The sequence below is a fragment of the Anser brachyrhynchus genome (genome assembly GCF_964034855.1).
Source record: "Anser brachyrhynchus genome assembly, chromosome: 15".
Classification (NCBI taxonomy): domain Eukaryota; kingdom Metazoa; phylum Chordata; class Aves; order Anseriformes; family Anatidae; genus Anser; species Anser brachyrhynchus.
In genome coordinates this window covers 17,047,525-17,072,646 of record NC_137733.1, presented here as the reverse complement: position 1 = coordinate 17,072,646, position 25,122 = coordinate 17,047,525, and the positions used below count along the sequence as shown (strand labels likewise).

At 58.9% G+C, this 25,122-nt stretch overlaps 1 protein-coding gene across 1 annotated transcript; it reads right to left on the bottom strand.

The window, feature by feature from the left end:
* Window positions 1-8,866: 8,866 nt before the first annotated feature.
* Window positions 8,867-23,686, bottom strand: AQP8 (aquaporin 8). Its single transcript, XM_080556096.1, has 5 exons — window positions 21,739-23,686; window positions 18,619-18,745; window positions 17,542-17,756; window positions 16,478-16,612; window positions 8,867-16,324 (listed from the first exon to the last, which is right to left on the bottom strand). Exons 1-5 carry the CDS (start codon window positions 21,993-21,995, stop codon window positions 16,282-16,284), a joined length of 777 nt encoding a protein of 258 aa, XP_080412222.1. The 5' UTR covers window positions 21,996-23,686; the 3' UTR covers window positions 8,867-16,281.
* Between the last annotated feature and the right edge of the window lie 1,436 nt (window positions 23,687-25,122).

The following is a 25,122-nucleotide window of genomic DNA, read 5'->3' as shown; positions in this document are numbered from 1 at the left end:
CCCCTCGGCACTGCTGCGGGCGGGGGGCACGGGCAGGGCACGGGCAGGGCAGGGGCAGGGGCAGGGGCACGGGCACGGGCACGGGCACGGGCACGGGCAGGGGCAGGGGCAGGGGCAGGGGCAGGGGCAGGGGTCGGGCCCGGGCGTGCGGCACTGCCAGGGCGGCAGCAACGGCGCCAGGAGCAGCCGCAGGGAAGTCCCGGCCTCAGGTCGGGCGCAGGAGGCATCTACACCGACTGGAGAGTGCCTGCTGCAGGACCGGCAGTGACAAGGATGCTGTTTTCCCAAACTCCGATGCTTTGCAGTGTTAAGGCCAGAATTACCTCGGTCCGCCCTGACTTTCTGCACCGCATGAGCCAGGGGGGCAGCAGCCTGGGCAGGGTGGCTCCTGTGCTGGGCACGCACAGGCACGGGGGATACAAAGCCCGCCTCTCGGGCTGATTTCTGAACTTACATCCAACAACAACCTTCTTTTACCCAGCTCACTGCAAACACCTCAGCTAACCCGCATGGAGGAGTTTTCCAGCTGCCTTTGCCATCCATCCTTCTTGCTACCTGCCTATGTCCATGGACACTGAAAGTCAGCTCCATCAGCCCCCTCCCTGGAGGCTCACTGAAACACCCAGGTCTGCTGGTGCCAGCCCAGTGCTGCACCGCACCTGGTTTGGGAGCTGAGGAAGGGAAAATTTAAGTCAAAATGGAAGGAAACTTTAGTTAAAACATATGAATGAAAATATTTCTGTGAACAAACATGTCAAAATTCTCATTTGCAGGATTTAATTCTGGCTGTGCAGCCGTGTGATCATTTTCCATCCGTGGACTGAGACCGTCCCCGCTCTGCCACGATCCAACCCCCCATCCCACGGGCTCTTTCTCTGAAGAAAGCCCCTCGAGCTCCATGGAATTAAACGCACGGGAGGCTTACCAGAAATAGGCCCAGAGCTGTTATTATGCAGCTGTTTTAAAGGGTTCATTATAATAATAAAACATAGCTGACCTGTCCTGCTGATGTTGTCTTTCCATAAACAGACAGGCTTGTTACTAACACCCAGCACCATGTGATTTTAATACTAAGAAGGAGAAATAAATTGCAGGCATCCCTCCTCATGCTGCGATTTTGTCATGAGGAAATGAAGGGGAACCTTCCCAGGGCTCCCGCGGCGGGGGAGAGAAAGCGCTGGCCGAAGGTGGTGCTTTCTGCTCCAGGTCGTGCTGCCAGCCCGCGCTGCGGGGCGCCTCCTGCCTTAGGGGTGAGGCCCTATTCACTGCTGGCTTGCACATAGAAATTTCGCAACAGAAATAACTCTTTACACATGCAAAGGAATGGGAGTAATAAGGAAAATAATAACAGGTCATTTTGATTCCTTTCCTGTGTACTTTTGCGAAGGAAACTGGTATATTATCCTAAGTGCATGCTGCACTTAGCATGTAGCCATACTAGACTGAATTCTTCTCATTTTAACTGTGCTTCGCCTATTCCTTCTTTGTTGTTCTTTTAATGCATGTACCCATTTCCAAACACAGCCCGCATAGCTGTTGCATATGAAACCCAGCGGCAGCACAAACCACTGAGAAGATGTCTTTCATTTCCCCATATAAGCACTGATATTCATGTTAGTATTCATGTGCAAGCTTTCTTCTCTCTGCTGGGCCAAGAAGTACAAAAGCCAGGTACAGCTCCTGCTTTCGTGAGTTTTGTGTTGTTTTTTTTTTTCTTCTTACTTTACCATTTCCATTATTTAACACACTGAGAATCACATTATATTAAAGGTAGGATTTTCAAGGCTGTGCTGATTTTCATGGGAGCTGGGTATCCAGATCCCCTCAGCACTCTGAAATGTCAGGCTGAACATCCATGCAGCTCTTTCCTCTGAGGAAATTATTGTATTTATTAATGCAAGTAAAGTCCCCACAGGTGCAATGAGAGGACGAACACACAAACAACTCCAAACCAGCACTCTCAAGGGAGTGCAGCGCATGGAGCAGAGGGGAAATCAGCACCGTTCGTTCCTGTTTCCGTAAAACTGCAGATTCTCATATTTAAGATCTCCAGTACTCTGGGGGGGGGCTGGCATCATCCCCGCTTGCAGCTGAGAAAATCAGGGTAGCGGGCTCTCCTGCCCCTGCCTGCAGCAGCAGAGCACAGAGGGGAGCACAGAGCTTTGCCACCTGGCTCCTCGCTCCCTGCGGCCCTGCTGTGCTCACCGGGGGGAGAGCAGCCTCGCGGCGCGGGAGACACGAAGACAACGGGTGCAGGAGCAGCTCCATAGAGACGTGATTCATATCCTGAGGAAGGGCCCTCATCCTCCCACAGGCAACCGGGGATCTGCTTGGTGGAAGGGGAAGAGCTGAGCATGCTGCAGGGCTGCCGCTCGCTGCGGGAAATGTGGGATCGGGAGGGACTGGCAGCAGGCTGCGGGACCATGGCTGTAGGAGGCAGAACCACGAGTCCTCCCGAAGGAAAGCCTGAGCCACGGGGTTCAGATCAGCCACCCACAGCAGTGCCGTACCCAGGCGGCTCCGGCACCACAGGTCCAGCAGAGAGGCAGCATCCCCAAGGATGCTGCAAGGGAGAGGGAGAGGTGGGGAGAGGCAAATTCTCCCCATTTCCTAAGGAACCTCCCCCCCACACACCCAGGAGCCTGGCACGCTCCTGGCATGGACAGGAGCTACGTGGTGGAGCTGCGGCTCTCATGGGAGGCAGACAAGGTCCCGGCAGGCTTGCCGCTGCCTCCAGCCTTCACTGCTGTAGGGATGCTGTTCCCTTCGTGCCCAGATTGGCTTCTCCTAAAGAATTCAAAGAAGCTTGAAAACAGATTTTCTCTTTTTCTCCGTGTGTGTTTCTTAGGGACCTAAATCCTCCACAGGAAACAGGTGGAGGAAGAGTCAAGCTCTAATTAAATATAAAGGTGTCTCAGCAGCGCTCGGCAGCCTCCGCCTGTTGCAGACGCTGCCTCGCCCCGCAGCGTGCCGGGAAGGCCAGTGGGGATGGGGGCCTGGAGGCCGGGTGACCCTCAGGAGCACCCCTGCTGCCCCAGGCTGCCACCTGCTCTGGGTGGAGGGGATGGAGGGGGTGGCTCCTGCTGCCTGCAGCCAGGGCTGCTGCACTGCCCAGTGGGGCAGCCAGGCAGTAACCGGTCTGGGGAGATATAAGCAGAGTTTTAAAAGCTTTCACCCAAAACTGTCTGTGCCAACAAAGTGCAGACTCTGCCCTCCCCCATGGTTTTCTTTCTTAGGACCCCATCAGGGCTGGAAAAGCCTCCTGTGGCTCGCAGTTGCTGTTCCTGTGGGGCCTGCAGCAGGGCTGCTGAAGTGGTACCTGGGCTCAGCGCACCCACAGCATCGCTGTGGGTTGTGCAGGGTTCAGCCACGCACCCTGGGCACTCCCACACCTGGAGCATCCCCCGGCAGTGCTGCCCCCACCAGGCACCCCCAGAGGATTCCTGGTCTGCCCCAGGCGTGATGGGGGAGAATGGGGGGCTCCCCTGGCGCCCAGGGCTATGTCAGCTGCTCTGGGGTTTCCCTTTCTGCTTTCACAGTTTTTGCATGTTTCACATCTTCTGTGCAAAGAGGATAGAGGGGAGAGAGAAGCTGCATTCAAGTGAGGAGAGACCTACTTACACACCCACCGTGGCGAGAGCACCCTCAGCCAGCCTGTGTAGAAACAAAGCAGCCCGAACGTTAGCGCGGGAGCGTTACATAAACCCTCACACCATCGCCGGCGATGGGAGAGCCGCAGAGGCACAGCCGGGCGCGAGCAGCCGCTGCTCCAATTTCAGACCTGAAAAGCAATCACTTCTCATTTACTTCCTGCTCACATTTTTAGCGGCCTTGTTAAGATTTGGCAGGGCAGATGCAGAATTGCTGTCCCCTCCTGGTCTGCATGCACGTGGAGGTGCAGGAGCGGATCAGGCAGGGCTGCAGGTGAGGGGCTGCTGGGGGACACCGCAGCTCCGCTCACACAGGGAGGTTTTCAAATGCATGGAGCAGAGGCAGAATCTTGGGCAGGGATGAGGAAACCCGTTGCAAAGAGAGCAAGGAAATGCTAACCCTAGCAGTCCCCAGAGAAGGGAGCAGAGCACGGGTTACTCAGGTTATTCAGCTGGCAGAGAGCTGTCATATGCCAGCCTCTGCACAGCCTGTCCAGGCAGGAATGCATGGGCAGAGGGTAGGGGATGCAATAAAAAATGTTCTTAAACTGGGCCCCGTCCACCCCAAATCCACCCACCCAGGGCAGAGCAGACAGGACAGCATCTTCCCATCACACCAGAGAACATTTTCAGCAGAAGCAGAGCTTGTGCCCGGTTAACCAGGCTCTCCCAGCCACCTCGTGCTGCTCTGCTAGGGCTCATGGACACAGGGAAGCCTGGGGACACAGGTCCCAGCATGGAGCTGCCAGGAGCAGCAGTGGAGAGCCAGGGCAGCAAGCTGCTTTCTGGCTCAATGTGCAGATGTGCAGCACTGGTTTTCGGGCCCAAAACATTTTTTCCATCACTGCTCAAGGTAGAGCACATTGCAGATGAATAAATGAGATAAGAAAACCCTGCAAACCCATGTCTTTCAGTGTGTCTCCCACTCAGGCAAGGGGCACAGGCACCAAACCCGACAGAAAGCTGCAGAAGCCGAGTGCTCCAGACCTCCACATATAGGAAGCGCAGCCACCCGTCGGGTGCTTGCGTGGTTTGGCACATCACAAACATGGTTAGGCAATTTAAATATTTCATATTCCTGTCTGCTGGGTTCTCAGGGACAACATTAATTCTGTTTCATGTACCCAAAAGTGGCCCACGTCAAACCTTCCTCCTGCACAGTTGGTTAAACAAAGCTAGTGGTAAAATCCTCCGTGTTTTGCTGCTCGTTTCCAAAACCATTTGATCAATAAGAGGGTTTCATGTCCTCTGACTTGAAGATAGGAAGCAGGCATTACTTCTTCCTATCGATCCAGGCCAGTGGGGATTTTCTGCTGCCTTGTGAGCCAGGTGAGCACCTGAGTGAGCTTTGTGTGTTGAGGGGAGCCAGAGCGGCACCGTGCCTGCCACGTGTTTTACCTGCGTGCAAAGGGGAGCTCTGGGCTCTGGGTAGCAAAGCACTGAAGACATAGGGACAGCTCTGAAAACATTCTGCTGGATTTTAGAAGTGCAGCCCAAACGGCAGGGCAGCAAGCACTGTGCCTCTGCAGGGCGACCTTCCCCTCCCGGCAGCAGTGCAGCTGGGGTGCCTGGCACAGCCCCGGCCATGCTCAGCGTCCCCTCACCCCTCCCCGGGACACATCCTGCCCATAGCCCAAGCTCAGCACTGCAGGTGGGGCAGCCCAGAGCCCAGGGCACACAGCAGCAGCCTCCACACCTTGCAGCGCTCTCGCCCCTCGGGGTGGCTTCATCTGAGGCTGTTTGGATGCACACCGATTCTGCTCCAGCCGCCATTCCCCGGGGAACCAGGTTTCTCTCCACTCCTCCTCCTCGTAGGGGACGGCAGGCCTTATATGCGCGGTTCATCTCATTGCTCAGAAAAATTGTCTGATCATGAAGTTATTCACCCAGCCCTGCCAGGAGCCCAATTTAAATAACAATGAGGCTCGGTTACAGGCGGCAGGTCTGATCCCAATGCACGACGACTTCTTCATTAAGCTTTGCCTCCGGGAGGGCTTTCCTCACAGCCGAGCCATTCGCTTTTTCCACTTACAGCCACCTCCTGCTGATTGACTCCAGCCAGGTCCTGCAGGAGTCCAGCAACTCCTCGGGCCTGCAGTGTCCCAAGGCTGCGGGTCCGGAATGCCAGCCTGGGGATGCTCCAAAGCTCATTTCTTCAGGAATGCCGTCACCTGGATGCCTTAAATCCAGGGAGATGGAAACCCTCGGAGATGTTCCTGTCATGGCCTTGGCCTTCGTCCACCCCCAGCTTATCCTGGCACTGCTGCTGGCATGCCCTGAGCATGTAAATCCCTTCTCACAGATACTTCATGAAAAATGAGGTGGCTCTCCCCTGCTTGTTCACTCCAAGTGAACACCGGTCGGCCTCGGCTTAACCCGCTAAGGCTTTGCTCTGCTACTCGGCTCTCTCTCTCTCGAACATCTCTGGTCTGGGGTCTCTGGATTTTTCCAGCTGCTCTGGTCATTTCTCAGCAAAACCAGGTCTGCGATAAAGCACAGATTTCCCTTCAGTGCGGGGTGCGGTTTGTCTTTTCTCACCACTTTTATCACTCGTTATTTTCCACCAGAGATTATTCCGGCACAGAGGCAGGGCACAGATGAGAGCTGGGGCCAGGCGTGCCTGACATCCTGCCCCGCCGCCCCCACGTCCTGCTGCCCCCCGCCCTGTGCCTGCAGCAGCGAGCCCTGGCACTGCGCAGGGCAGGGGGCTGCGAAGGCAGGTGGAAGCTATGGGAAACCCCAGGCTTCCCTCCTCCTTCCACATCCATGGCCCTTTCTGGTGGGAAGGGGCCTCAGCCTCGAAGGCCTGGGCACACACACGTAAGAAAAGCAATGAAGAAATATTTTGAAACCAGAACAACCTACCTGTGGATGAATTTCCAGAAATATTTGAAACTTTTTGCCAAAAAAAAAAAAAAAGAAAGAAAAAGAAAAAAGAAATCCCCCAGAAAGACCTACTGCTTTACTAATTTAGAAATCAAAAGAATTTTTGAATGGAAAACGTTAGCATAGGGTTTTCACTCCTCTCTAACTAAATGACTCACTTTGGACAGCAGCGCCAGGGCTCATTCAGCTGCTTTCAGGCGTCATTGCCCCGCGCACACCCCAGGCAGCGCACCAGGGGGCTGCGGCGCCACCCGCCCAACCCCAGGACCCTGCCCCGGCTGCCCACAGCCCCAGCGCCGGGCAGGGCAAGTGGGCACCAGCTGGGCGGGATTTTTCTGCTGACACCAAGGAAGGTCTGTGCTTCGCGAGCAGCCTCTGAGCTGGCCACTTTCCCCAGCTCTCCCTTTAAACTATTTTTTTTTTTTAATCTCTGTGATATCTGCGATATCCATTTGCTTCCACAAGCCTGGGGCAGTGCTGGGGCCTGAGGACAGCCCCAGAGTTGTCACCTGGGCTTTCCCGGCATCCTCCCTGCGGACTGCTGCTCCTGGAGCAAGCAAAAGGTGAAACCCTTGGCACTGCCAGCTCAGTCTGGACCATGTCCCATCGGGGTCCTGTGTGCTCCTGTACGAACAGACGCCTGGCAGATGAAGGGCCTTCCTGACATTTCTTCCCCTGGTTCATTCGAGGTGGAATCTCCTCCTCTGAAATACTTCTGGACTGTCAGCAGGTATCCGAACATAATTAATTCCTGCTGCTTTCTCAAATGTCCTTGGAAGTCTTATGCCTGACCCACTTCTGATGCATCTCAGTAGCGCCAGTACCTGTCCTCTGAACCTCACTGGCCGTGCAGGAAACGAGCCTTCCCTTTGACACTGTTTGACGTTCTCTCCGGTTTAATGATCAAACAGTAAAAGCCATTGACACAGGCTGTAATTAACACGCCCGGTGGGAGAAGGAAAGGACAGCGCTGCGTGGCTGGGAGGAACGCCGGGCAGGGCTGTGGACCTGCCCAGATCTGCGGCTGCAGCCGCACGTCTCTGTCCCTGCACCTCCACGAACCCCCCTGCCCACCGCTCCCTGCACCCAGCCGAGCACAGGGAGGCGCAGGGGGCACAGAACTCGGTCCCTTGGGAGCCACCCCGTGGGGCGCTGGGTGCCTCATCCCGCTGTGGGCCCAGCCGGAGCCAGCGTGGCCGGAGCAGGGACGCAGCGCCCGTTACATAAACGGGCTCGTGCTGCGCCCATCAATGTCGCCAACCCCACCCCGAGCACTGATATCACCATTCCCATGGCAACAGAAGCGCTGCAAAAAAAAAGGAAGAAGGGGAGATGAATAAAGGCGCGGGGAGGGGGAAGGGAAGGGGCAGCCCAGAGATGGGTTGTGGTGCCCGGGGGGTCCCCGCCACCCCGCAGGGACTGTCCCTGCCAGGCTGGGACGCTCGCCGGTGCCAGGACCACCGCAGCGGTGCCCACACGGGGACCCCAGCACGGGCCCCTCTGCACCCCGGGAGGTGCCGGGGGGCCAGGCCAGGTGCCAGCCCTGTGGGCACCCTGTCATCCCCATGGGATGCGCTTTGGTCTCGGCAGCTCTTGGTGCTGGAAGCCCACACCACGGTCACGCACAGGGCTGCCGGGTCACGCAAGCCCCCAACAAAGGACCAAGGTCGGGCCTGCCTCTCCAGATCCAGGTGTTTTCAAGCCCTCGGGCTGCGGCATGCACAGCAGGGCTCTGCAGAATGGACCGGGGAGGAAGAGGAGTTCTCTCGGGTCTGGGGAACCACCCGGACCAGCAGCATCACCACTGCCGGGGCTGGTGGCAACTACTTCCCTCAGTACCAACAAGGTCTTACCTACTTCAAATGCTCTCAAACCACTCTATCCCCCATGCCCATCCATGACTACATTTTGAGACATTTTCTCCATGGCCAGTTTAGCTGGAAAAGCCTTTTTTATTAAGCATGAGCCCCCCAAACCATCACATGATCCCAGGACCTGTGGCCTGGGGAATAACATCGGGAGAGGGGCCTCAAAGCAGCCAGAGCTGGGACCAGCAACCGCCAGCTCCTGGTGGTAATGCAGGCAGGACAGGCAGACAGACAAAAGAAACCTGTCTGTATGAAAGAGGGATTTTGCAGCTCAGCATCCCCTGCCCAACATTCAGGTGTTCTCTTTCTGCAGAGCCTCAGCAAGGCCGGGCTCTCAAGGCCCCCCCTCCTGCCCCGGTTTGGCAGGAGGGACGAGTGCCCCCGCCCCGCTTGGTGCTGCTGTGGCCGCGGCGCTCTTTGCTGTCATTTGTGCCGTGGCTGCAAAGAAGAGGAGACAGTCATGCGAGCACCAAGGTGCCAATTACACTTTCATTAACAGCCGATGTATTTCTTTATCAGCCCTCTGCTTCTCTGTACAATGTTGATCATTTTGATGGAGCATTTGTTTTAATTTCCCAAATGAGGAAGCAATCTTGTAAATATTGTGCAGTAATTAAAATGGCTATTTATTGTGCAGCATTCTGGCTGCTGCCAGCACACAGCCTGATTAGCATTCCCCTTCCTCCCAGCCCTTGCTCCCACCCGTCCTGCTGGCTCCAGCAGCCCCTCTGCCCAAATCTGGGCACCCAGCGACCTGCAGCCAAGCCCCACCACCCCGCTCCGTCCCACTGCGCTGATCCTCGCTGCTACAAGGCAGCCAGAGGTTCGATGTCCTCCAGAACCGAGAAAGCCAGCGGCAGCGAACAGCAACAGAAACTCCTGTTTCTGAAACAAAACCCATTCCTCAGGTTCTTGCTGGTGGCAGTGGGCTCAGCCTCTATGGGCAAACCTCTGGGACGGGGCAGATTAAGAACAATCCGCAGGAGACGCAAGCCCCTCAGAGGGCCAGGAGGACTCAGCCCCACCACAGGAGCACACCTGGGTGCTGTCCCAAGGCTGGGAAATGCCAGCGGCAGGCTCCGTGCTGGGTCGGCACCAGCTGGCGCCTTGGTGGCTGCCCTCAGGGGGGATCGGGGTGCACTGTCCTGCAAACAGCTCTGCCGCCCTGCTTGGGGCTGGGCAGAACAAAACCGCAGCCAGGAGAGAGCACGGGCTGTGCATGGCCAGGGGAATGCTGAAATTTCTCTGCGATGGTTCCAAATCCTCCTCCGGGTCTCCATGGTGACCAGCAGCTGGCTCCCGGCGCTGGGTGCAGGGCTGGGGCCGGCGGGGCCGTGCCACCGGGGGGCACAGCGTGGGGACAGGCAGGGGGGCAGGGGGATCCCACGGCCTGAGCAGGGGGATCGCGCACCCACCGCCGGTACTTGCACCGATTGCGAGGCCCAGGAGTTACGTGCCTGAACTGGGGCTTCCACCCCTGTCACATTTGCATAAGCACAAATTAGTATCTGAGGCTTTGTCTTTGTGGCTTCTGTTCAATATTTCCTCTCCACAAACAATCACACTGGCAAAAGCCAAAAAAAAATATTACTTGGAAATAAACATCTATCTGAACCCATCTTAAAATACAGCAAAGCTGGGCAAAGAACCACCTGGGTGCCACGGAAAGCGAGGCTGAAATTGCCGTGCAGGTGGAGAGGGGCTTGGGAGGAGGACAGGGGCCGGCCCTGCACCGCTGCGCTCGCGTGCGGGGGGACCCCGGCCCCCGCGCCCCAGGCCCCCTCCCGGGAGGCACGCTGGTGCCGGCTCCTCTCCAGGGAGCCCAAGTGGGCTGCGATGACTGAAAGCGAAAAGAAATTAAAGATCAATAAAATGAGGAGTAAAAGCAGAAGCTGGGGGTGGGAAGCGGAGCAGTAACCACCCCCACCCCGGTTCCCTTCCATCTGGGGTCTCTCCCGCGCCACCACGGGGTCCCAGAGCAGGGACGGTTGGGTTGGGCCCCCAGAGCAGAGCTGGGGACACCCCCAGCTGCCCGAGGGACGGGTCCCCATGGGGCACCCCCAGCACCCCGGCTGCTGTCCTCTGCTGAAACTGCCAGAGTTTTTCGTGTGGTGATGATGCTCGTAAGTGCTCTTTGCATATATGCTAATGGTTGGGGAGGTTGCTCTGGCATTTGTGCCTTGGTCTCCACATGCAGAGCAAATAGAGCAGTGCAAGGGCAGCCACCCAGCCTCGGGGTGCATCCCTTGGCCCCACGGCACCATCCAAGCACAGCCTGCAGTGAAGGGCATGAGCTCGTCCCTGCGCCCACACCTCTTGGACCCTGCTGATGGCGTGGTTTAAAAGCTTCCCCAGCATATATTTTAGACTCCCACTCCCTTTACCATCGCCTCTCTCCCCGTCTCCTACATGCAGATGCCAGCTCACGCACGGTGCCAGCTCCGCACGTCACTGCCCACCTCCGCTGTCCGCCCCCGCGCTGGTGCCCACACAGCCCCCACCACCCTCATCCCTGGGGCACCCCAGCCCCACGCCAGGACGCATGGGGGCTCCCCAAAACCTGGGGCAGTGAGCAGGGAGCTCCCAGGGCTCACGCGGAGATGAGAAGCTGGAAGAGACGTGCCAGCCCAAGTGCGAGCTGTCAAGGAAGTCGTGCCAGCCTGGCAGACGCTCTGCCTGCCCCAGCAGCATGCGGGGCGCTGCTGCCCCTGCTCCGGGCGCCCCAGGGCTGCTCCCCTCCAGGGGCAGCTCCTCTGCTGCCAAAACGGGCACCTGCCCTGGGTGCGGAGGGTCGGGGCTGCGCTGAGCTCCTTGCAGCCCCGGGGGGCACGGCCATGCAGCAAGATAGGGCTCAGCCGGGGGGGGGCGGCTCAGCCCCGGGACGCAGCTCCAGCACAGGGATGCAGCCGGGCCGGGCAGGTGGGACGTGGGCGCAGGTGCTCAGCCCCAGGAGAGGAGGTGGGCACAGAATGTCCCTGCGTTGGGGGCTGCTCATAAGAGCCCCTGCCCTCATTAGCAGTTGGGACTGCGATGGGGGAACCCCAGCCCCAGCTGCATGTTCATCAGTGACCCTCATTAGCCTGACAAGCAGGGCTGCGGCTGGGGGAGCCCCAGATCAGCCTCACCAGACACTTTGTTCCTGCAGGGGCGTCTGACCTGACCCCTCTGCCAGCCCCCGTCCTTGCTGCACAGCCCTGGCCTCGGCTGCTGTGTCGGTCTGCAGCAGGAGCTGTGGCATCGGCGTCCCCTGCTCTGAGTCCATCAGCCCCTGCAGCCGGTGCCTTCAGCCCAAGGGACAAAATGAGCTAAAAGAATTAAATCACCTTTTATTTTTAAGGTGGTGATTTTTCCAGCTGTCGGCTGGCAAAGAAAACCTTTACAGAACAGCACAGTGAGAATTCCCAGAAGCTTTCACGGGGCATGTTCCAAAAAGCATTCATCCATCATACTCGGCTGCAGCCATGCTCTTGGCATCTTGATGTGCTGCTCCTGCTCAGGAAGGCCGTTATTTTCAGATGAGGCTTTGGGGGAGCACACAAGAAACCTGTAATCCTTCTAAGGGCAGGATCTGAAAAGAAAACATTTGGGGCTCCTCCTTTCCTCGGCTCCAGGGTGAGCAGCGCCAGGCGAGTGGCGGGAGGGGAACAGGGAGGTGGTTGTTCTGCCTGCGAGTGAGAAGCTTTCTGTGCGCGGAGCGCGGCTGTGGGCGGTGTGGGGCCAGGAAACATCGCCCTGGCCACCAAGCTCTGAGCCCCGGCACGGGTGCGGCATCAGTGCCCCGCTGCTGCCCAGCTCCTGCTGGTTTGTAGCCCCTAACTCTGGAATCCCTGTCCCAAGGGCCGCAGCTGTGGTGGTGCTGGGCAGGTCTGAGAGCCGGGAAGGAGAAGCTCAGCCAAATTAACCAGCTCATTAACTCATACATTTGCACGCCGCAGCTCAGCTCTTCGCAGCATGATGCCGACCCCAGCAGCCACCTCCCACAGGGCCACCAGCCGGGGCAGGCAGCGGCCCCTGCGCGGGGAGGAGCGGGGCGCAGGCACAGTCAGGGCTTGGTGTTCGTGGTGCTGAGCACAGGTCGAGCCCCTGCGGGGCCGGGTGGGTGGCATGGGCTCGGAGCCAGTGGGCAGCGGGTGCTGACGGCCAGCCCGACCACAGCCGCTCCTCCTGCTCGCCCTGGTCTCCCCGGGCTGTCCCCTGCACGCAGAGTGGCACCGAGGAGCCCGGCCGCAGGGACAGAGCTGCTTTCTTCCCCCGGTGAATGATGAACAGGGGTGTTCATCCCAAGTGAAAGAGCTGCAGTGTGAGGTGCCGGGTGCCCACAGCCCCACCCTGCCCAGGGCCATCCCCACAAATGCCCTGCGACCAGTCGCACCCAAACAGTGACGTGAGCCCCGGCAGAAAGCGCGGCTGCCAGCAGCTGAGCAGAGCTGCGGAGCCTTCTGGCAGCTCCTCTGCACCAGGCGGTGCCTTGGGCTCCCCTTCGGTGCTTTGCATCGCGGAGGGCTGTGGGTGGCGGTGGCCTCGCCAGCTCCCAGCGGCAGCAGCTACAGCCCCAACCCGCCCAGGTGCCCGCAGCACTGGTGGGTGAGCCCCTGCTTGGGGGGGGGCCGGGGGCAGCCCCCTCCCCGTGGCACGAGGGGCCTGGAAGGCGCCAGGCAGGGCCCGGCCGTGCGGCAGATCCACGCGCTGACAAAAACACGGTGCAGGCCTCTGGCCAGGCCTGACGCAAATTTAATTGAATGGGAATGAGATGTGTTTTATGTCCTTAAAGCACATTAACTGCTTGGAAGTTAATTGGTATTTAATTAGCATAAATTAAGCCCTTTAATAATACTCAGGAAAAAACAACGTGCATTACAGATGCTTTATTAAAAGTCACCCTGACAAGATAAAATGAATGTGCTGAACGCATCACCAGCAAAATACGGAAGGACATGTGGATGTGCATGGGGCACCCCATCTCCTGCCTCCTGGCCTGCGTGCGGGGACCGTGACCGGCAGCACCGCCGCCCCTACGGGACAGCGGTCCCCAGCCAGGGCACAGCACCGAGCCGGGGCACAGCACCGAGCCGGGGCACAGCACCGAGCCGGGGCACAGCACCGATTTGGGGCACAGCACCAAGCCGGGGTGGTTCAGCACCAAGCCGGGGCGCAGCACAAAGCCGAGGTAGAGCATGGCGCCAGCCCCAGCTCCTGCGCAGAGGCAGCTGTAGCTATAAATGTGCTTCCTGCGGGTGCTGCGGGCCGTGCTTCCTCTCGAAAGGGGAAGGTGGTCGCCCTGCCGCTCCCAGGGGCCTGCAGCCTCGCTCCAGCAGAGCTCTGCCCCCCAGACAGGGGCTGGGGCCGCTCAGGACCCCCGCGGTGCCTCCCCGCTGCCCCTCAGCTCCCACACCCCTGGGGAGTCCTCCTGGGGAGGAAGCAGCGGCTCTGCTCCTTGTTTGGTTTGGCATTTTTTGTAGCGTTGCCATGACAACCGTCCCGGTGACATCTTCACGCTGTTTGTCTCCTCCTGTGGGTTGCATCATTTTCCTTCCTGAACCAGCAGCTGCCTTCGCCCCGGCTCACCTGGGCCCACGCGGCCCCGCGCCGGGTGCGCGTCCCCCTGCCCAGCCCCGCACGCAGACGCACGCGCTGAGTCAAGGATGCTTTCGTTCTGGCATTTCCTCGCTGCAGCGTCTCTACAACCTTGCCCTTTTTAAAAATAGAAAAATACATCTTGGTGCATGTGCGTGCACATGTGTGGGTCATTTCCTGGGCTGGGAATAAAGCAAGCGGGCTGACAACAGAGAGGTGGCATTGTGCAGCACTCTGCCAGGCCATCAGAAAGCTGGGAATGTCCTTCCTGCCCTGCCAGCTGCTGTGACGGCGTTCTGCCTCCCCATGGAGCAGCCTGTACAGCACGGTGAGAAGGACATGCTTTGCGCTGGGGCTTCCTGGGGAGCTGGGGGGGGCAGAGGAGGGCGAGCAGGCAGGGCCCTGCACACCGCTCCTGGCAGGGCAGGACACGCGTTGCTGCACCACGGAGACGCAGCTCTGCCTGCCTCCGCCTGGCCCTGTCCCCCTCTTGCCCTTCTGGCTGTCCTCAGGTCACCCGGCAGCCCCTGCCGTGCCCCTCTCCCTCCCCACACTCACTTGCTCTGGGTCACTTCCCTGTTCCTTTTCTCTCTCCGTTGCCCGTGTCCCACCCCATCCCAGTGGGGTTTGCCCCCAGGACCACAGTGCTCGTTTCTGGACTGGCACCGCACCCTGCCCCGCTGCAGGCAGGGGACACCTGCCCCAGGACAGCCCCTTTCCCCTGGACAGACACGGGGCACCTCACACCAACACTCGTAAGGGCTGGAAAAGCAATAGGCTCTGTACCCTCAGTCACTTTTCTAAAACTTCTCAAGACCAGCCTGCCTTCCAGAGACATGCTCAGAAACCGCTAACAATGCTAAAAGTTACAAAATGAGGAGTGACTAAACCCAGGTACCTTTAGGTGTGCACAGCTCTCCTGGGAGTATTTGCAGAAACACTTGTGTGCTGCTTTATCACCGAGCACAGCCTGCCGAGCCTTCGGGGAGGGGTCACTGCCAACACCCCCATCCCAAGGGAGGCTGCAGTCGCACGATGAGTCAGGGCAGAGCTGCTGCAGGGACGGATCCCAGCCTGACGTAGAGCTGGCTGCGCTGGCTGCTCTCGCCGTGCCCACACAGCTCCATCACGCTCCCCATGCTGACTCCAGCTCGTGGCAGCGGGGCCCCCCTCCCGGCACAGCCCCCAGTCCTCGCCCCCAGCCCCAGGGGCAGAGCCACCTGTGCCCTGAGCTGGTGCTTCGCCCCCAGCGCTCCTGATGCCGACATATCTCAGAAATTGGACTCTGTCACCAAGCCTCATTTCTCCCAATAATCCTGCCTGCAGCCGGTGTGGGCCCTCCTCCCATCCCCATTTCCCTTTATGCTGTTTTGCTCAGCGTGCCAAGAAACCTCCAAAAACTAAAGCTGGTGTCCTGGCACACAGCTGGGGGGAGCAGCTCTGTTGTCACAGCCTGTGAGCTAACGCAAGCGCTGCAGAGCCTGCAACCAGCGCCTGGCTTCAGGCAGCGCTGCTGGCAGCAGGACGGGCAGGGACCGGCTCCCCACGGTGGTGTCTGCAGCAAGAAGCACAGAACGTGTGCGAGGGAGGGGAGCTGACCGCAGCACAGGCTGTGGGGGGGCTCCCATGGGCTGGACAGGGAGGGGACGCTGCAGGGGACAGCAGGGATGCTGCAACAGGAGCCACAGACGTGCTGAAGGAGCAGGGAGAGCTTTATGGTGCCCTCACCACATTTGGGGCCAGGCAGCTCCCGGCAGGTGCATGTGTGAGGGCACACAGCCAGGAGCTGCATCAAGCCTCTTAAATAATAGTCATTAAGAATTTAGAACTCTCTTAGTGCCAGCACTGGTGAGCCGTGCCACGCTGCTGCTTCACTCAGCTTTTCGCCGCCGCGCTGGTGTTACAGCAGGCTCCTTGCTTGGCCACCCGCGGCTCCCCCAGCCCGCCCTGGGGAGCAGAGGGGGCCCTGGGAGCAGCAGCAGCACAGGGGGACAGAGCCGGGAGGTGCCACAGGTGCCCAGACGCAGCCCTGGCAGGAGGGACGCGGTGCTCGGTCAGTGCCGTGGTGCTGGTGCCAATCAGAGCGTGGTTGTCTCGGCTGCACGCTCGTCCCAACAGCGTGCTCCCGCAGCAGCAGGAGGTGCCTGGGTCGCTTTCCATGGTGTGTGCAGCGTCGAGGGAGCAGCCTTCCCGCAGCGGGCTGGTGGCGGAGCCCGGGGGGAGGCGGAGGGGCTGAGGGGCTCATGCTGGGCGTGCTGAGCGTGGCCCACCGGCAGGCAGCACGCGCAGTCGCGTGCCGGGCCTCACTTCAGGAACAGGCGGGTCGTCCGGTCACCGATCAGGAGCCTTTGGGGAGGTAAAAGAGAGAAACTCAGGGCTGGCATCTTCCACGCACGCTTCCAACAGCGAAACACAGAGACTGCATCAGCCCGGCCCCACAAGGAAACGAGGACCGGACAGTCAGACACGTTGGGTTGGGAATCAGCAGACGTCACGCACCTCACCAGCGCGCCGACAAGGAGCCCAGCGACCATGGGCCCTACCCAGTACACCCAGTGGTAGTCCCAGTAGTTTGCTACCAGAGCTGGCCCGAAGGCTCTGGCAGGGTTCATGCAGGCTCCGGATATCGCACCCCTGAAAGAGAAACAAAACGGCTGCTTCAGCTGGTCCTGCCCCTGGTCTGCTCACTTTTGCAGGCGAGGACACGGGGCAGGAGCCGCTGCCCTGCTGCAGCCCCGGGACCAGCCCAGCTCGGGAGCCCCGGGGCGGCCGCGCGCTGCGTTCGCTCCTGGTGCTTGCAGCCCACAGGGAAAACCCAGCACGGTGCGAGCGAGGGTGCCGAGCCTATTTTGGGGCTTACCCAGAGCCTGGATTTTACACAGCGAAAGCTCTGCGCTGTGCGTAGGTACGGGAGCCAGGCAGAAGAGACAATAGCATTTACAGATTAAAGAAAACTGCAACAGATAAATATTTGCACTCGAGGTTTGCGCAGTGTTTAAATAAGAGCTCTGAATCCCGCTAGAGGGGGCACTGCCTTAACTAAACAACCCATTAACATTTGTAATTGTGTGCACTCGTTATCTGATTGCAGTGACATAAGACACAGGCTGCTCGCCCGAAACGCCTGCCCGCGCCGAGGCCGAGCTTGGCAGCGGTTCTAACAGCCGTGAGGACATACAGCGAGCAACGAGCAACGGCTCCAGATAAACTGCTCCTGTTTGCTCAGGGCTTCCTACTGTAAACACTGCCTGGGCGGCCGTTCGTTTTTATCAGCCCTAACAGGTAATTGGAGAGGCTGGTCTGGTGAGAGGTATCCACGTGCTGGACTCGAGCCTCCAGCCTCTCCACCACCTTTTTGGGGTGTTCCCGGGAATTCCCCCCACACCCGTGTCAGCGGGGCCAAACGTCTGATTTGCCAGTGTGGGATCGCCATCCCTGCAGCCTCGGGTCCCCTCCTGGCCCCTGCTCGAGGTACCGTGCCTGCGCCCCGGCTGCAGGAACAGAACTGGCTGGGCTCTGCCCGGGGGCTGCGCCCGCTGCAGGGAGCAGACTCGTGAGCTCACCCCGCCAGGATGTCGACCGTGACCGTGAGGCCGATGCAGAAGGGTGCCAGAGGGGTCTTGGTTTCCTCGTTGATGGCACCCATGCAGACCGCGAGCACCAGGAACGTGGTCATGACGATCTCGCCCACCAGGACGGAGGGGATCTGCTCATCCGCCGCGATGCCGCTGAAGGCTCCTCCAGTGGCGTTGGCGTAGTGCTCGTCCGTCGTCACGGCCTGTGGTGGGGGGAGCTCTGTTTGTGCCCTCCACGCTCCATATTGTGGGCTTTACCAGACATATGTGCTCACTGTCAGGACAGCGTGGGCGGGCATAGCTCCGGGTTAAAGAGGAGCTAATCTCATCACTTTCCTCCTGAAAGCCAGCCCTAAGCGCCTGGCAAATATAAACTCATTAGAGGAGGCTCTTAGTGTCTCCTGAGATAATGAGCCAGCCACGCTCTCTGAGAGCTTTGCTGTGCACAAACAGCACCATGCTGCTCGGTGCGGACCACCTCAGACTCTGGAAATGGGCAACACCAAATTAAATTAACGTTACAAAATGGTGCGGCAAGCAGAAAAGGCAGGCAAACACTGCGTTAAAGTGGCTGAAGCTGCAGAGGTGCCGTGCATTGCTCTGTGCCTGATTAACACGGTATAATGAACCTCTGGGGAACAGCAGCCGTGGGGAATTAATTAGCCGAGCCCCAGAGCGCTGTGCGGAGGCGGCACCCCCACACCTGTGCTGGCACTGCTGGATCCGAGCCCGCAGCAGGAAGCTAGCTGTCCCAGGATGGAAGTCAGACCATGGAAGACCTGGGAGGAGAAACCAGGTGCTCTTGCCCCAAGCACAGATAAGCCCCGCACCCATGCAGCAAGCCTCCGCAGTGCTGGGTCGCCTTGTGAAAAGCCGTGCTCTGAATTACATAGAGAATCGATGCCTGCAGTGCCTCTCATCCTCGCCATCGTGTGTGCTGCTGCTGGAGACCCCTGGGCCATGCATCAGCTTGGGGCAGGCAAGGCTGACCCTGGCAGAGCAGGAAGGTGGTCCCTGCACCCCAGCGTTTGCCCATGATTAAGGAGACCTCCCCGGTGTCTGTACCTTTGTCAGGCTGGCTCCTATTATCCCTCCGCAGAGCTGGGAGATCCAGTAGGGAATGAGCATCGTGATGTTCAGCCCGCCGACCAGCCACACGCCCAGGGACACGGCCGGGTTGAAGTGACCTCCGCTGCAAAGGAGAGAGGAGCCTCAGCACGGGGCTCACCCCAAAGCGGGGCTCTGCCTGCTGCCTTGCCCCGGCCGCCCATGGGGTCCGGCAGTCTGAGCGCTGCACTCACTGGGGGCTAGAGCCACGAATGCTTCTTTAGCCCTTCCCATGAGGAGGTGCTGTGTACTGCAGGGGAGCAGGATCTGGCCATTTCCCTTCTCTGCAGTCGCTCTTTGGAGAAGCAGCATTTCCATACACAGCCCCCTGCAGGCATAATGTGCTTGCGGGGCAGGAGATGCCCTTGTGCAGTTTGAAGGAAAGGGTTTGGGACTCTCTCAGGAGACCACCAGGTCCTTCCAGGAGCTGTCACAGGGGTGGTGGGTGCAGAAGGAGCCCTCCTGGCTTTGCAGCACTGCAGGCTGGGGACACACCAAGCCCCGGCCTGCTGTTCTGCTCCTCTGCTCAGCTGCACAGCACGGCACAGCAGAGCACAGCCACCCGCTCTCTGGAACAGCTCCTCTGAGGGCAAGGACTCACAAAGGAAAGTGACTCCTGCTTGCACCCTCAGGGCACCCATCCCTGCAGCTCTGGGTAAGAGGAGCAGCAATGGCAGAGCTGGTGCCGGCACTGGGAACCGCTGAACACCCTTCCCCGGGCTGGCAGCCTGTGCCCCAGCAGCACTCAGCGTCAGCTCACGCAGCCCAAATCGAAGACACGGAAAGCAAAGAGCCTGGCTGCTGTTTGCCTTTGCCCTGATACGAATCTCCTTCGCCTGCCGCCGTGACACTTTGCCCCGTGCAGGACACGCGTCCCGCAGGAAGGCACAGGGCAGGGAAGGCGCCGTGCCAGGCTGGGGCTGTGGCCACCTCCCGGCCCCACGGGCACCACTGCTCTGCTGGGGCTCCCAGCGCTCGTTTCCCTCTGCTCGGAGGGGGACGTGGAGGCACACAGGCAGCCCTGGCCCCTCTGCCCAGGCAGCGGCTGCTGCTGGCAGCAGAACTGGCGTGTGGCTGAGGGATGGCACGGGCCTCCCTCCTTCCTCACTGGGGTTCAGAAACCAGAGAAATCCACCAGACGAACAACGATGCCCTGGGAACTCACGTCTGCCTGGGAGCCCTGCGCCCCCCTCGCCCTGCAGCCACCCCAGAGCACCCGGCCGAGCCCCGCAGCAGCAGGGCAGTGCTGTGCCCAGGGCTCGCCCACGCCGCAGCGAGCCCTCGCCTCCTGACGGGCCCGAATCATTCGTCTTGAGGACCACATGCAAGACAAGCTCAGATACCTTTTAATTAAAACAGATTATCATGGGACACGCATTAATGAACGAGTTTCATAACCAATCAGCCCTAATAATAATTGCTGGTAAAGCCGATGAGTCAGAGTGTCTAGGAGCCATAATTACATCTTATTCTTCAGCTATAATTAAAGACTGATCATATGACAGCAAAAAGTTGCGTTGTTTGAGCCAGTAAGGTCCCAGCCGGGAGGGTGCCTGTGAACTGCCCCAGGCAGGGCGGGAGCCGCAGCGCTGCAGGGACTTGTCCAGGAGCGGGGCTGGAGCAGCCCCGTCCCACCAGCACGGATGGGGACAGCCAGGCTGCTCGCCTCTGCTCCCCAGCCAAGATCCAACCCCATAACCCACTGCAGGGGCTGCAGCCTGTCCTACCAAGAGCACACGTCTGAAGCCAGGCTCCTCTCCAGCCTCGCTGGTCACACATCTCTGAAAAAAAACTGACTTTAGGCTAAAACATCTCCCTGCCCAGGACACAGACCCAGCTCCTCCTAGCTTCAGCACTACGGGGCTGTGAACATCCCTGTGTGGTTCAGCTGCTTTTTGGGAGCCGCTGTCCCAGGGGAAGCTCGTGCAGGCTGTGGGCAGGCGGGCTGCCCATCGCTGCCTTCCTCACTCCTGCTCCCTGGCTCCTGGGACAAAGCCAGGTGCTGACAGCTCCCATTTCCACCACCCCCAGCTGCCCAGTCGGTGCTGCACAGCCCGGGGCAGCCTGTCACGCTGTCCTCAGCATGTCCAGCCAGCTCGGTGGCCATCACCTGGGGACAGAGGTGGCACAGCCCGGCTCCTGCTCAGGAAGGGAGGCTCACCCACATCAGCTGGCGGGCCAGCAGTCCTCACCGGGGGGCAAAGCGGAGGCAGAGGTAACAGCTAGGAGCTGCCCTTCCCATGCCAGCTCCTGTCCCATCGGTGGGACTGGGCATGGCCCCGGCAGAGGGGGAGCCTCGGGGCACCTCCTCCTGGCACAGAGCTCGGTGCCGCTCCCCTGGCTGCAGCGTGGCTGTGAGGGGGCTGGGGGTGCCCGGGGAGCTGGGCTCCTCTGGGACACGCGCCCCCGGCTCGTGCGGTGGCAGTTGCACAAGCTTCACCTTGGGGTGCAATTCCATCCTGAGCAGGTGCTGGTACAACACTGTCCCTTGGCTCACACACAAGCCTTGATGAGCAAAGCTCCCTAACCCGGGGGATGCTTCCAGGGGGGCAGCCCCGGGGCCCCCTATCCCTGAGCTGCAAGGATCTGGCTGGGAGATGCACAGAGGGAAGGGAGCGAAATTCCACAGGGACCATTTCAGCTTCTCCATTCAGGATAAAACTCTATCTTAGAGTCAAACAACACCTTTTTCTTTTCTGAGCAGGTTTGTCTAAACGTTGCTTTAGAGGAATGAAAACCATTTGTAAATGTAATACAGGTATTTCACCTGAAAATACACCGGGGAATAGCATACTTGGGTCAAAATGCTTCATTCTGACATCCTTTTAAAAGGAAATGCCTAAGCTTTCCCAAGAGATACTTTTGATTCAGCTTTGTCTTTTTTTATTATTTGTTAAGAAGGGCTAAAACCAAAACGTTGCAACCAGAAGCCAAACCACTTCCCCCAGACATTACGCCCCCACCCACCACCTGAGCAGACATTGCCGTTAACCAAGAGGCACGATGGAAGTGGGCATCCCCTCCACCCACGCGAGGGTCCCCAGTGGGTGCAGCAGCAGGAGGACCCCAGCCCCTTACCTAATGTTGCCCAGGACGGCGATGGTGAGCCCCAGGGCCAGCCCGTGCGCCAGGGCGGGCTGCAGCCGCCCCGTGCCCCCGGCATCCTCCACCACGGAGAGGCAGCCGATGAAGATGAAGAGCGCGCTGCCCAGCAGCTCGGCCACGCAGGGCTGGACGTAGCGCTCGTACCAGTGGGGCTTCGCATGCTGGTGCTTGCTGTCGACGTCCACCATCACCTCCTTCGTGGAGGGGCAACCGCTGTCAGCAGCAGCCATGAGGGGAGCTGGAAGAAAGCAGGCAGAGTCCTGGTGGCAGCCGGTCCCTTGGGTGCAATCAGGGACCTGCCCAGGGACTGGAAACCCTGGCTGCCCACGTGGGTCCTCGAGGGGCAGCTCGTGCTGGAAGCACCAGACTCTGCTCCTCGGGCGTGCCGGGCACAGCCGTGGGGAGATAGAGGCTGCTGGCACGGGTGCTGAGCAAGGCTTCCACACCGGGTCGGTGCAAAGAGCCCGGAGGGAGGAGATGCCCGCGTTGCCCCCGGGGGACACTCACCCTGCGAGAGCTCGAAGCTGGGATTGTTGGACGCCAGCACAGCCCTGGTGGGGTGCCGGGGGAGCACCGCGCTGTCCAAGCTGCTGGAAAGCTCCCCCTGCCCTGAATGGGGAGGCAGCGGCTGGGAGGCTCTAAAAAATGGATTGGATTTGCATTGTTAAAAAAAAAAAAAAAAAGAGGGGGCAATAAAAGCTGATAGGCCAGCCCCCAGGAATATAAAACCTCTTTATCACAGTCATTCCTCGGTTCAAGGTTTTACTTTTTTTTTCTTTACCTGGTGGTTTGTTTTTCTTTTTTTCTTTTTCATTTTGTTTTGTGGTGGTTTTTTTTTTGTTTTTTTTTTTGTTGTTGTTGTTGTCATCATCGGTCTAGGGTTTTCTGCCAGTGTGCAGGATGCAATTCCTCCCATGGTGTGAGCTGTGGGTAGCCAAAATGCTAGCACCTGTTTGAAGCCCAGCTGGCTGGCTTTCCTGGGCAGCCTGCTGTTGCTGCCAGAAGGTAGGATGTGTGAGAAGCCCACAACACTGCCTGCACAGGGGCATGCATGGGTCCAAGAGTTCCCCAAGAAATGGGGAGAAAGCCTTTCCTTTCCTCTGCTCACCAAGCACTTGAAGCCCATGCTTCTTGCCAGGGCTTAACTCTCCGTGAGGAAATGGAATCCAAGCCCAGGCTTAACATGAGAAATGTGGGCACCAGAGCCTTCAGTGCCCTTCCTGGCACAGTGCTATCGGGTGCCCCAAAACATGTGCAGAAGGGGGGTAATGGGGTTTTCCTGGCTGGTGCTCAAGGAGCAAGCAGAGCGCTGCACCCCGGGAAGGGGCAGCCGGGGGCAGCAAGCCAACGCGCTGCGGAGCCAGCCCAAGGCTCGGAGCAGCCTCTGGGTTCAGGCCTGGGGGGCAGGCACCCCGTTCAAACACCACCCCATGTCATTATGCTGGTGGCTGTATGGCACTGACTCTGTGTTACTGCATTAGCACCAAAGGGCTTTAAAACCTTAAGGGCGGGATTGGCACGGACAGACCTTGATGGCAAGGGTGTCCAGGGATCCACTGGCAGCTTTGCAAGCTGACATTGATCCAGTACCAACTCCCTTATGCCTCCCCACTGCAGAACGGATCGCTGCACAGAAATCCTGACCCAAGCCCCAGCGGAGGGCACAGAGATGCCACCAGCACTTGAGATGGGGGCCAGGAGGCTGCAGTGTGGCAAGAGACCCCGGGGGACCGCTGTGTTGCTGCCAGGGGCAGAGCAGGCACAGCCCTGGTGGCACAAGGGCTCGGGGCTGTGCAGTCGTCCTGCATCAAGCAGCGGGGACACGTCCATCGTCCAAACAGGGACGGATGCTCACCACCCACAAGGAGAGGAGCGCTGGGGCTTTTCACCTCCTTAAGCAATCGCTTGCAGTGGTTCGTGTTTGTGGTGGGTAATTAAGGATTGGGGTTTACTGGTATTTTTTCTCTTGTAAGCAAGGGTAAAGAACGCCGCAGATGTTTTATGATGTTTTCACAAGACGCTGGGGATAGGAAGGAAATTTCCACTTGCCTGTCTCACAGGGGGCTGCTGCTGGCCATGCGCAGACACAGGCCAGGCCGGAGGGAAGAGGGAATCCCGCTTCAGGCACCTCTGTCAGCTCGCTTCCCTTTCCGAGATTTTGTTTCCTGCAGACAAAAGCTCTTGGCCAGAGGTTATAGAAGTCACTGGAACACTGAAAGTCGGTCGTGAGGCTGGCTGCTCTTTGGGCTCCTCTTTGCCCCATGACACAGGACAGTGCCTGGTTCGACGCCCTCAGCTGCCGAGCACTGAGCTCGAGCAGGCTCCCAGCAGGTTCGCCGAGCCCCAGCACCGCGCCTCGCAGCGCAGCCAGGTGGGAGTTTCACTGAGAGGGGTTTTAACTCGGGCAAAAGGAAGCAGAGCAGCTTTATTTTTCAGGGTGTTCATGAGAGCTGCAGCACACACCCAGATCCCACCTGGCACTCCTCACAGCGCCTTACAAAGCCCTGGCATCGCGGCATCGCCCAGCGCCTGGCGGCAGCTCAGGACCAGCACCACGAGGCTGCTCCCCGGCTGCCGTCGCTTGCAGCACCGAGCCCTCCCGGCGGTGCCAGCCCGCCTCGACAGGGGCCGCAAAGGCTTCGGCAGCATTGTCCCAGGGGAGCAGTGGCTTCAGAGCACTGGAAGGTCACAATCCAAAAGTGAAGATTAACTCAGCGTCCTTGGCTTTTAAACATTTACCATTATTGTTTGGGGAGCAGGGATGTTTGGCTGAGCCTTCGGGAGGAAATGCTCAACATTCAAACAACAAAGAAATCATTTTTTACTAAGCACGGGACTGAAACCGAACAGAGCAGAAGCACAATATTGAGGGATTTTTTGGCCTCTTGGTGCAAGTTTCAGACAAAAAGCTCTACGCTATGTGCCAGCCAGAGCTGCCCGGGCAGCCTGTACCTGCCATGTGGGACTGAGAGACTGCCAGAGCAAACTGGCTCCAGAAATTTCAGCACTGTGCAAAATCCTGACTGATTTAGTTTGGGAAGATTAGGGAAAGGAAGAAAAATCTGCACGGCCATAGCTGATGTGCTGTGATCAAAACAGTTCAGTTTGGAGTGTTGTGCCTTCTTCCTGGACCCCAGGGAATGCTGCTATTCTTTCATCTCTCCATCTCGGCGTTACAATGGTTCCAAGGGAAAATAACCCTCCCCATTTGTAATTCAAGTTAACCTTAAAAACAGAGACTAAAACAAAATGATAAAACAGTGTAAATTTCTTCAGCACCTGTCAGCTGCAGCTCCTAAAGCGCTCTGGAGCGCACAAATCCTCAGCGTGCCTCCTGCCAGTGCACGAGCCTGGCAC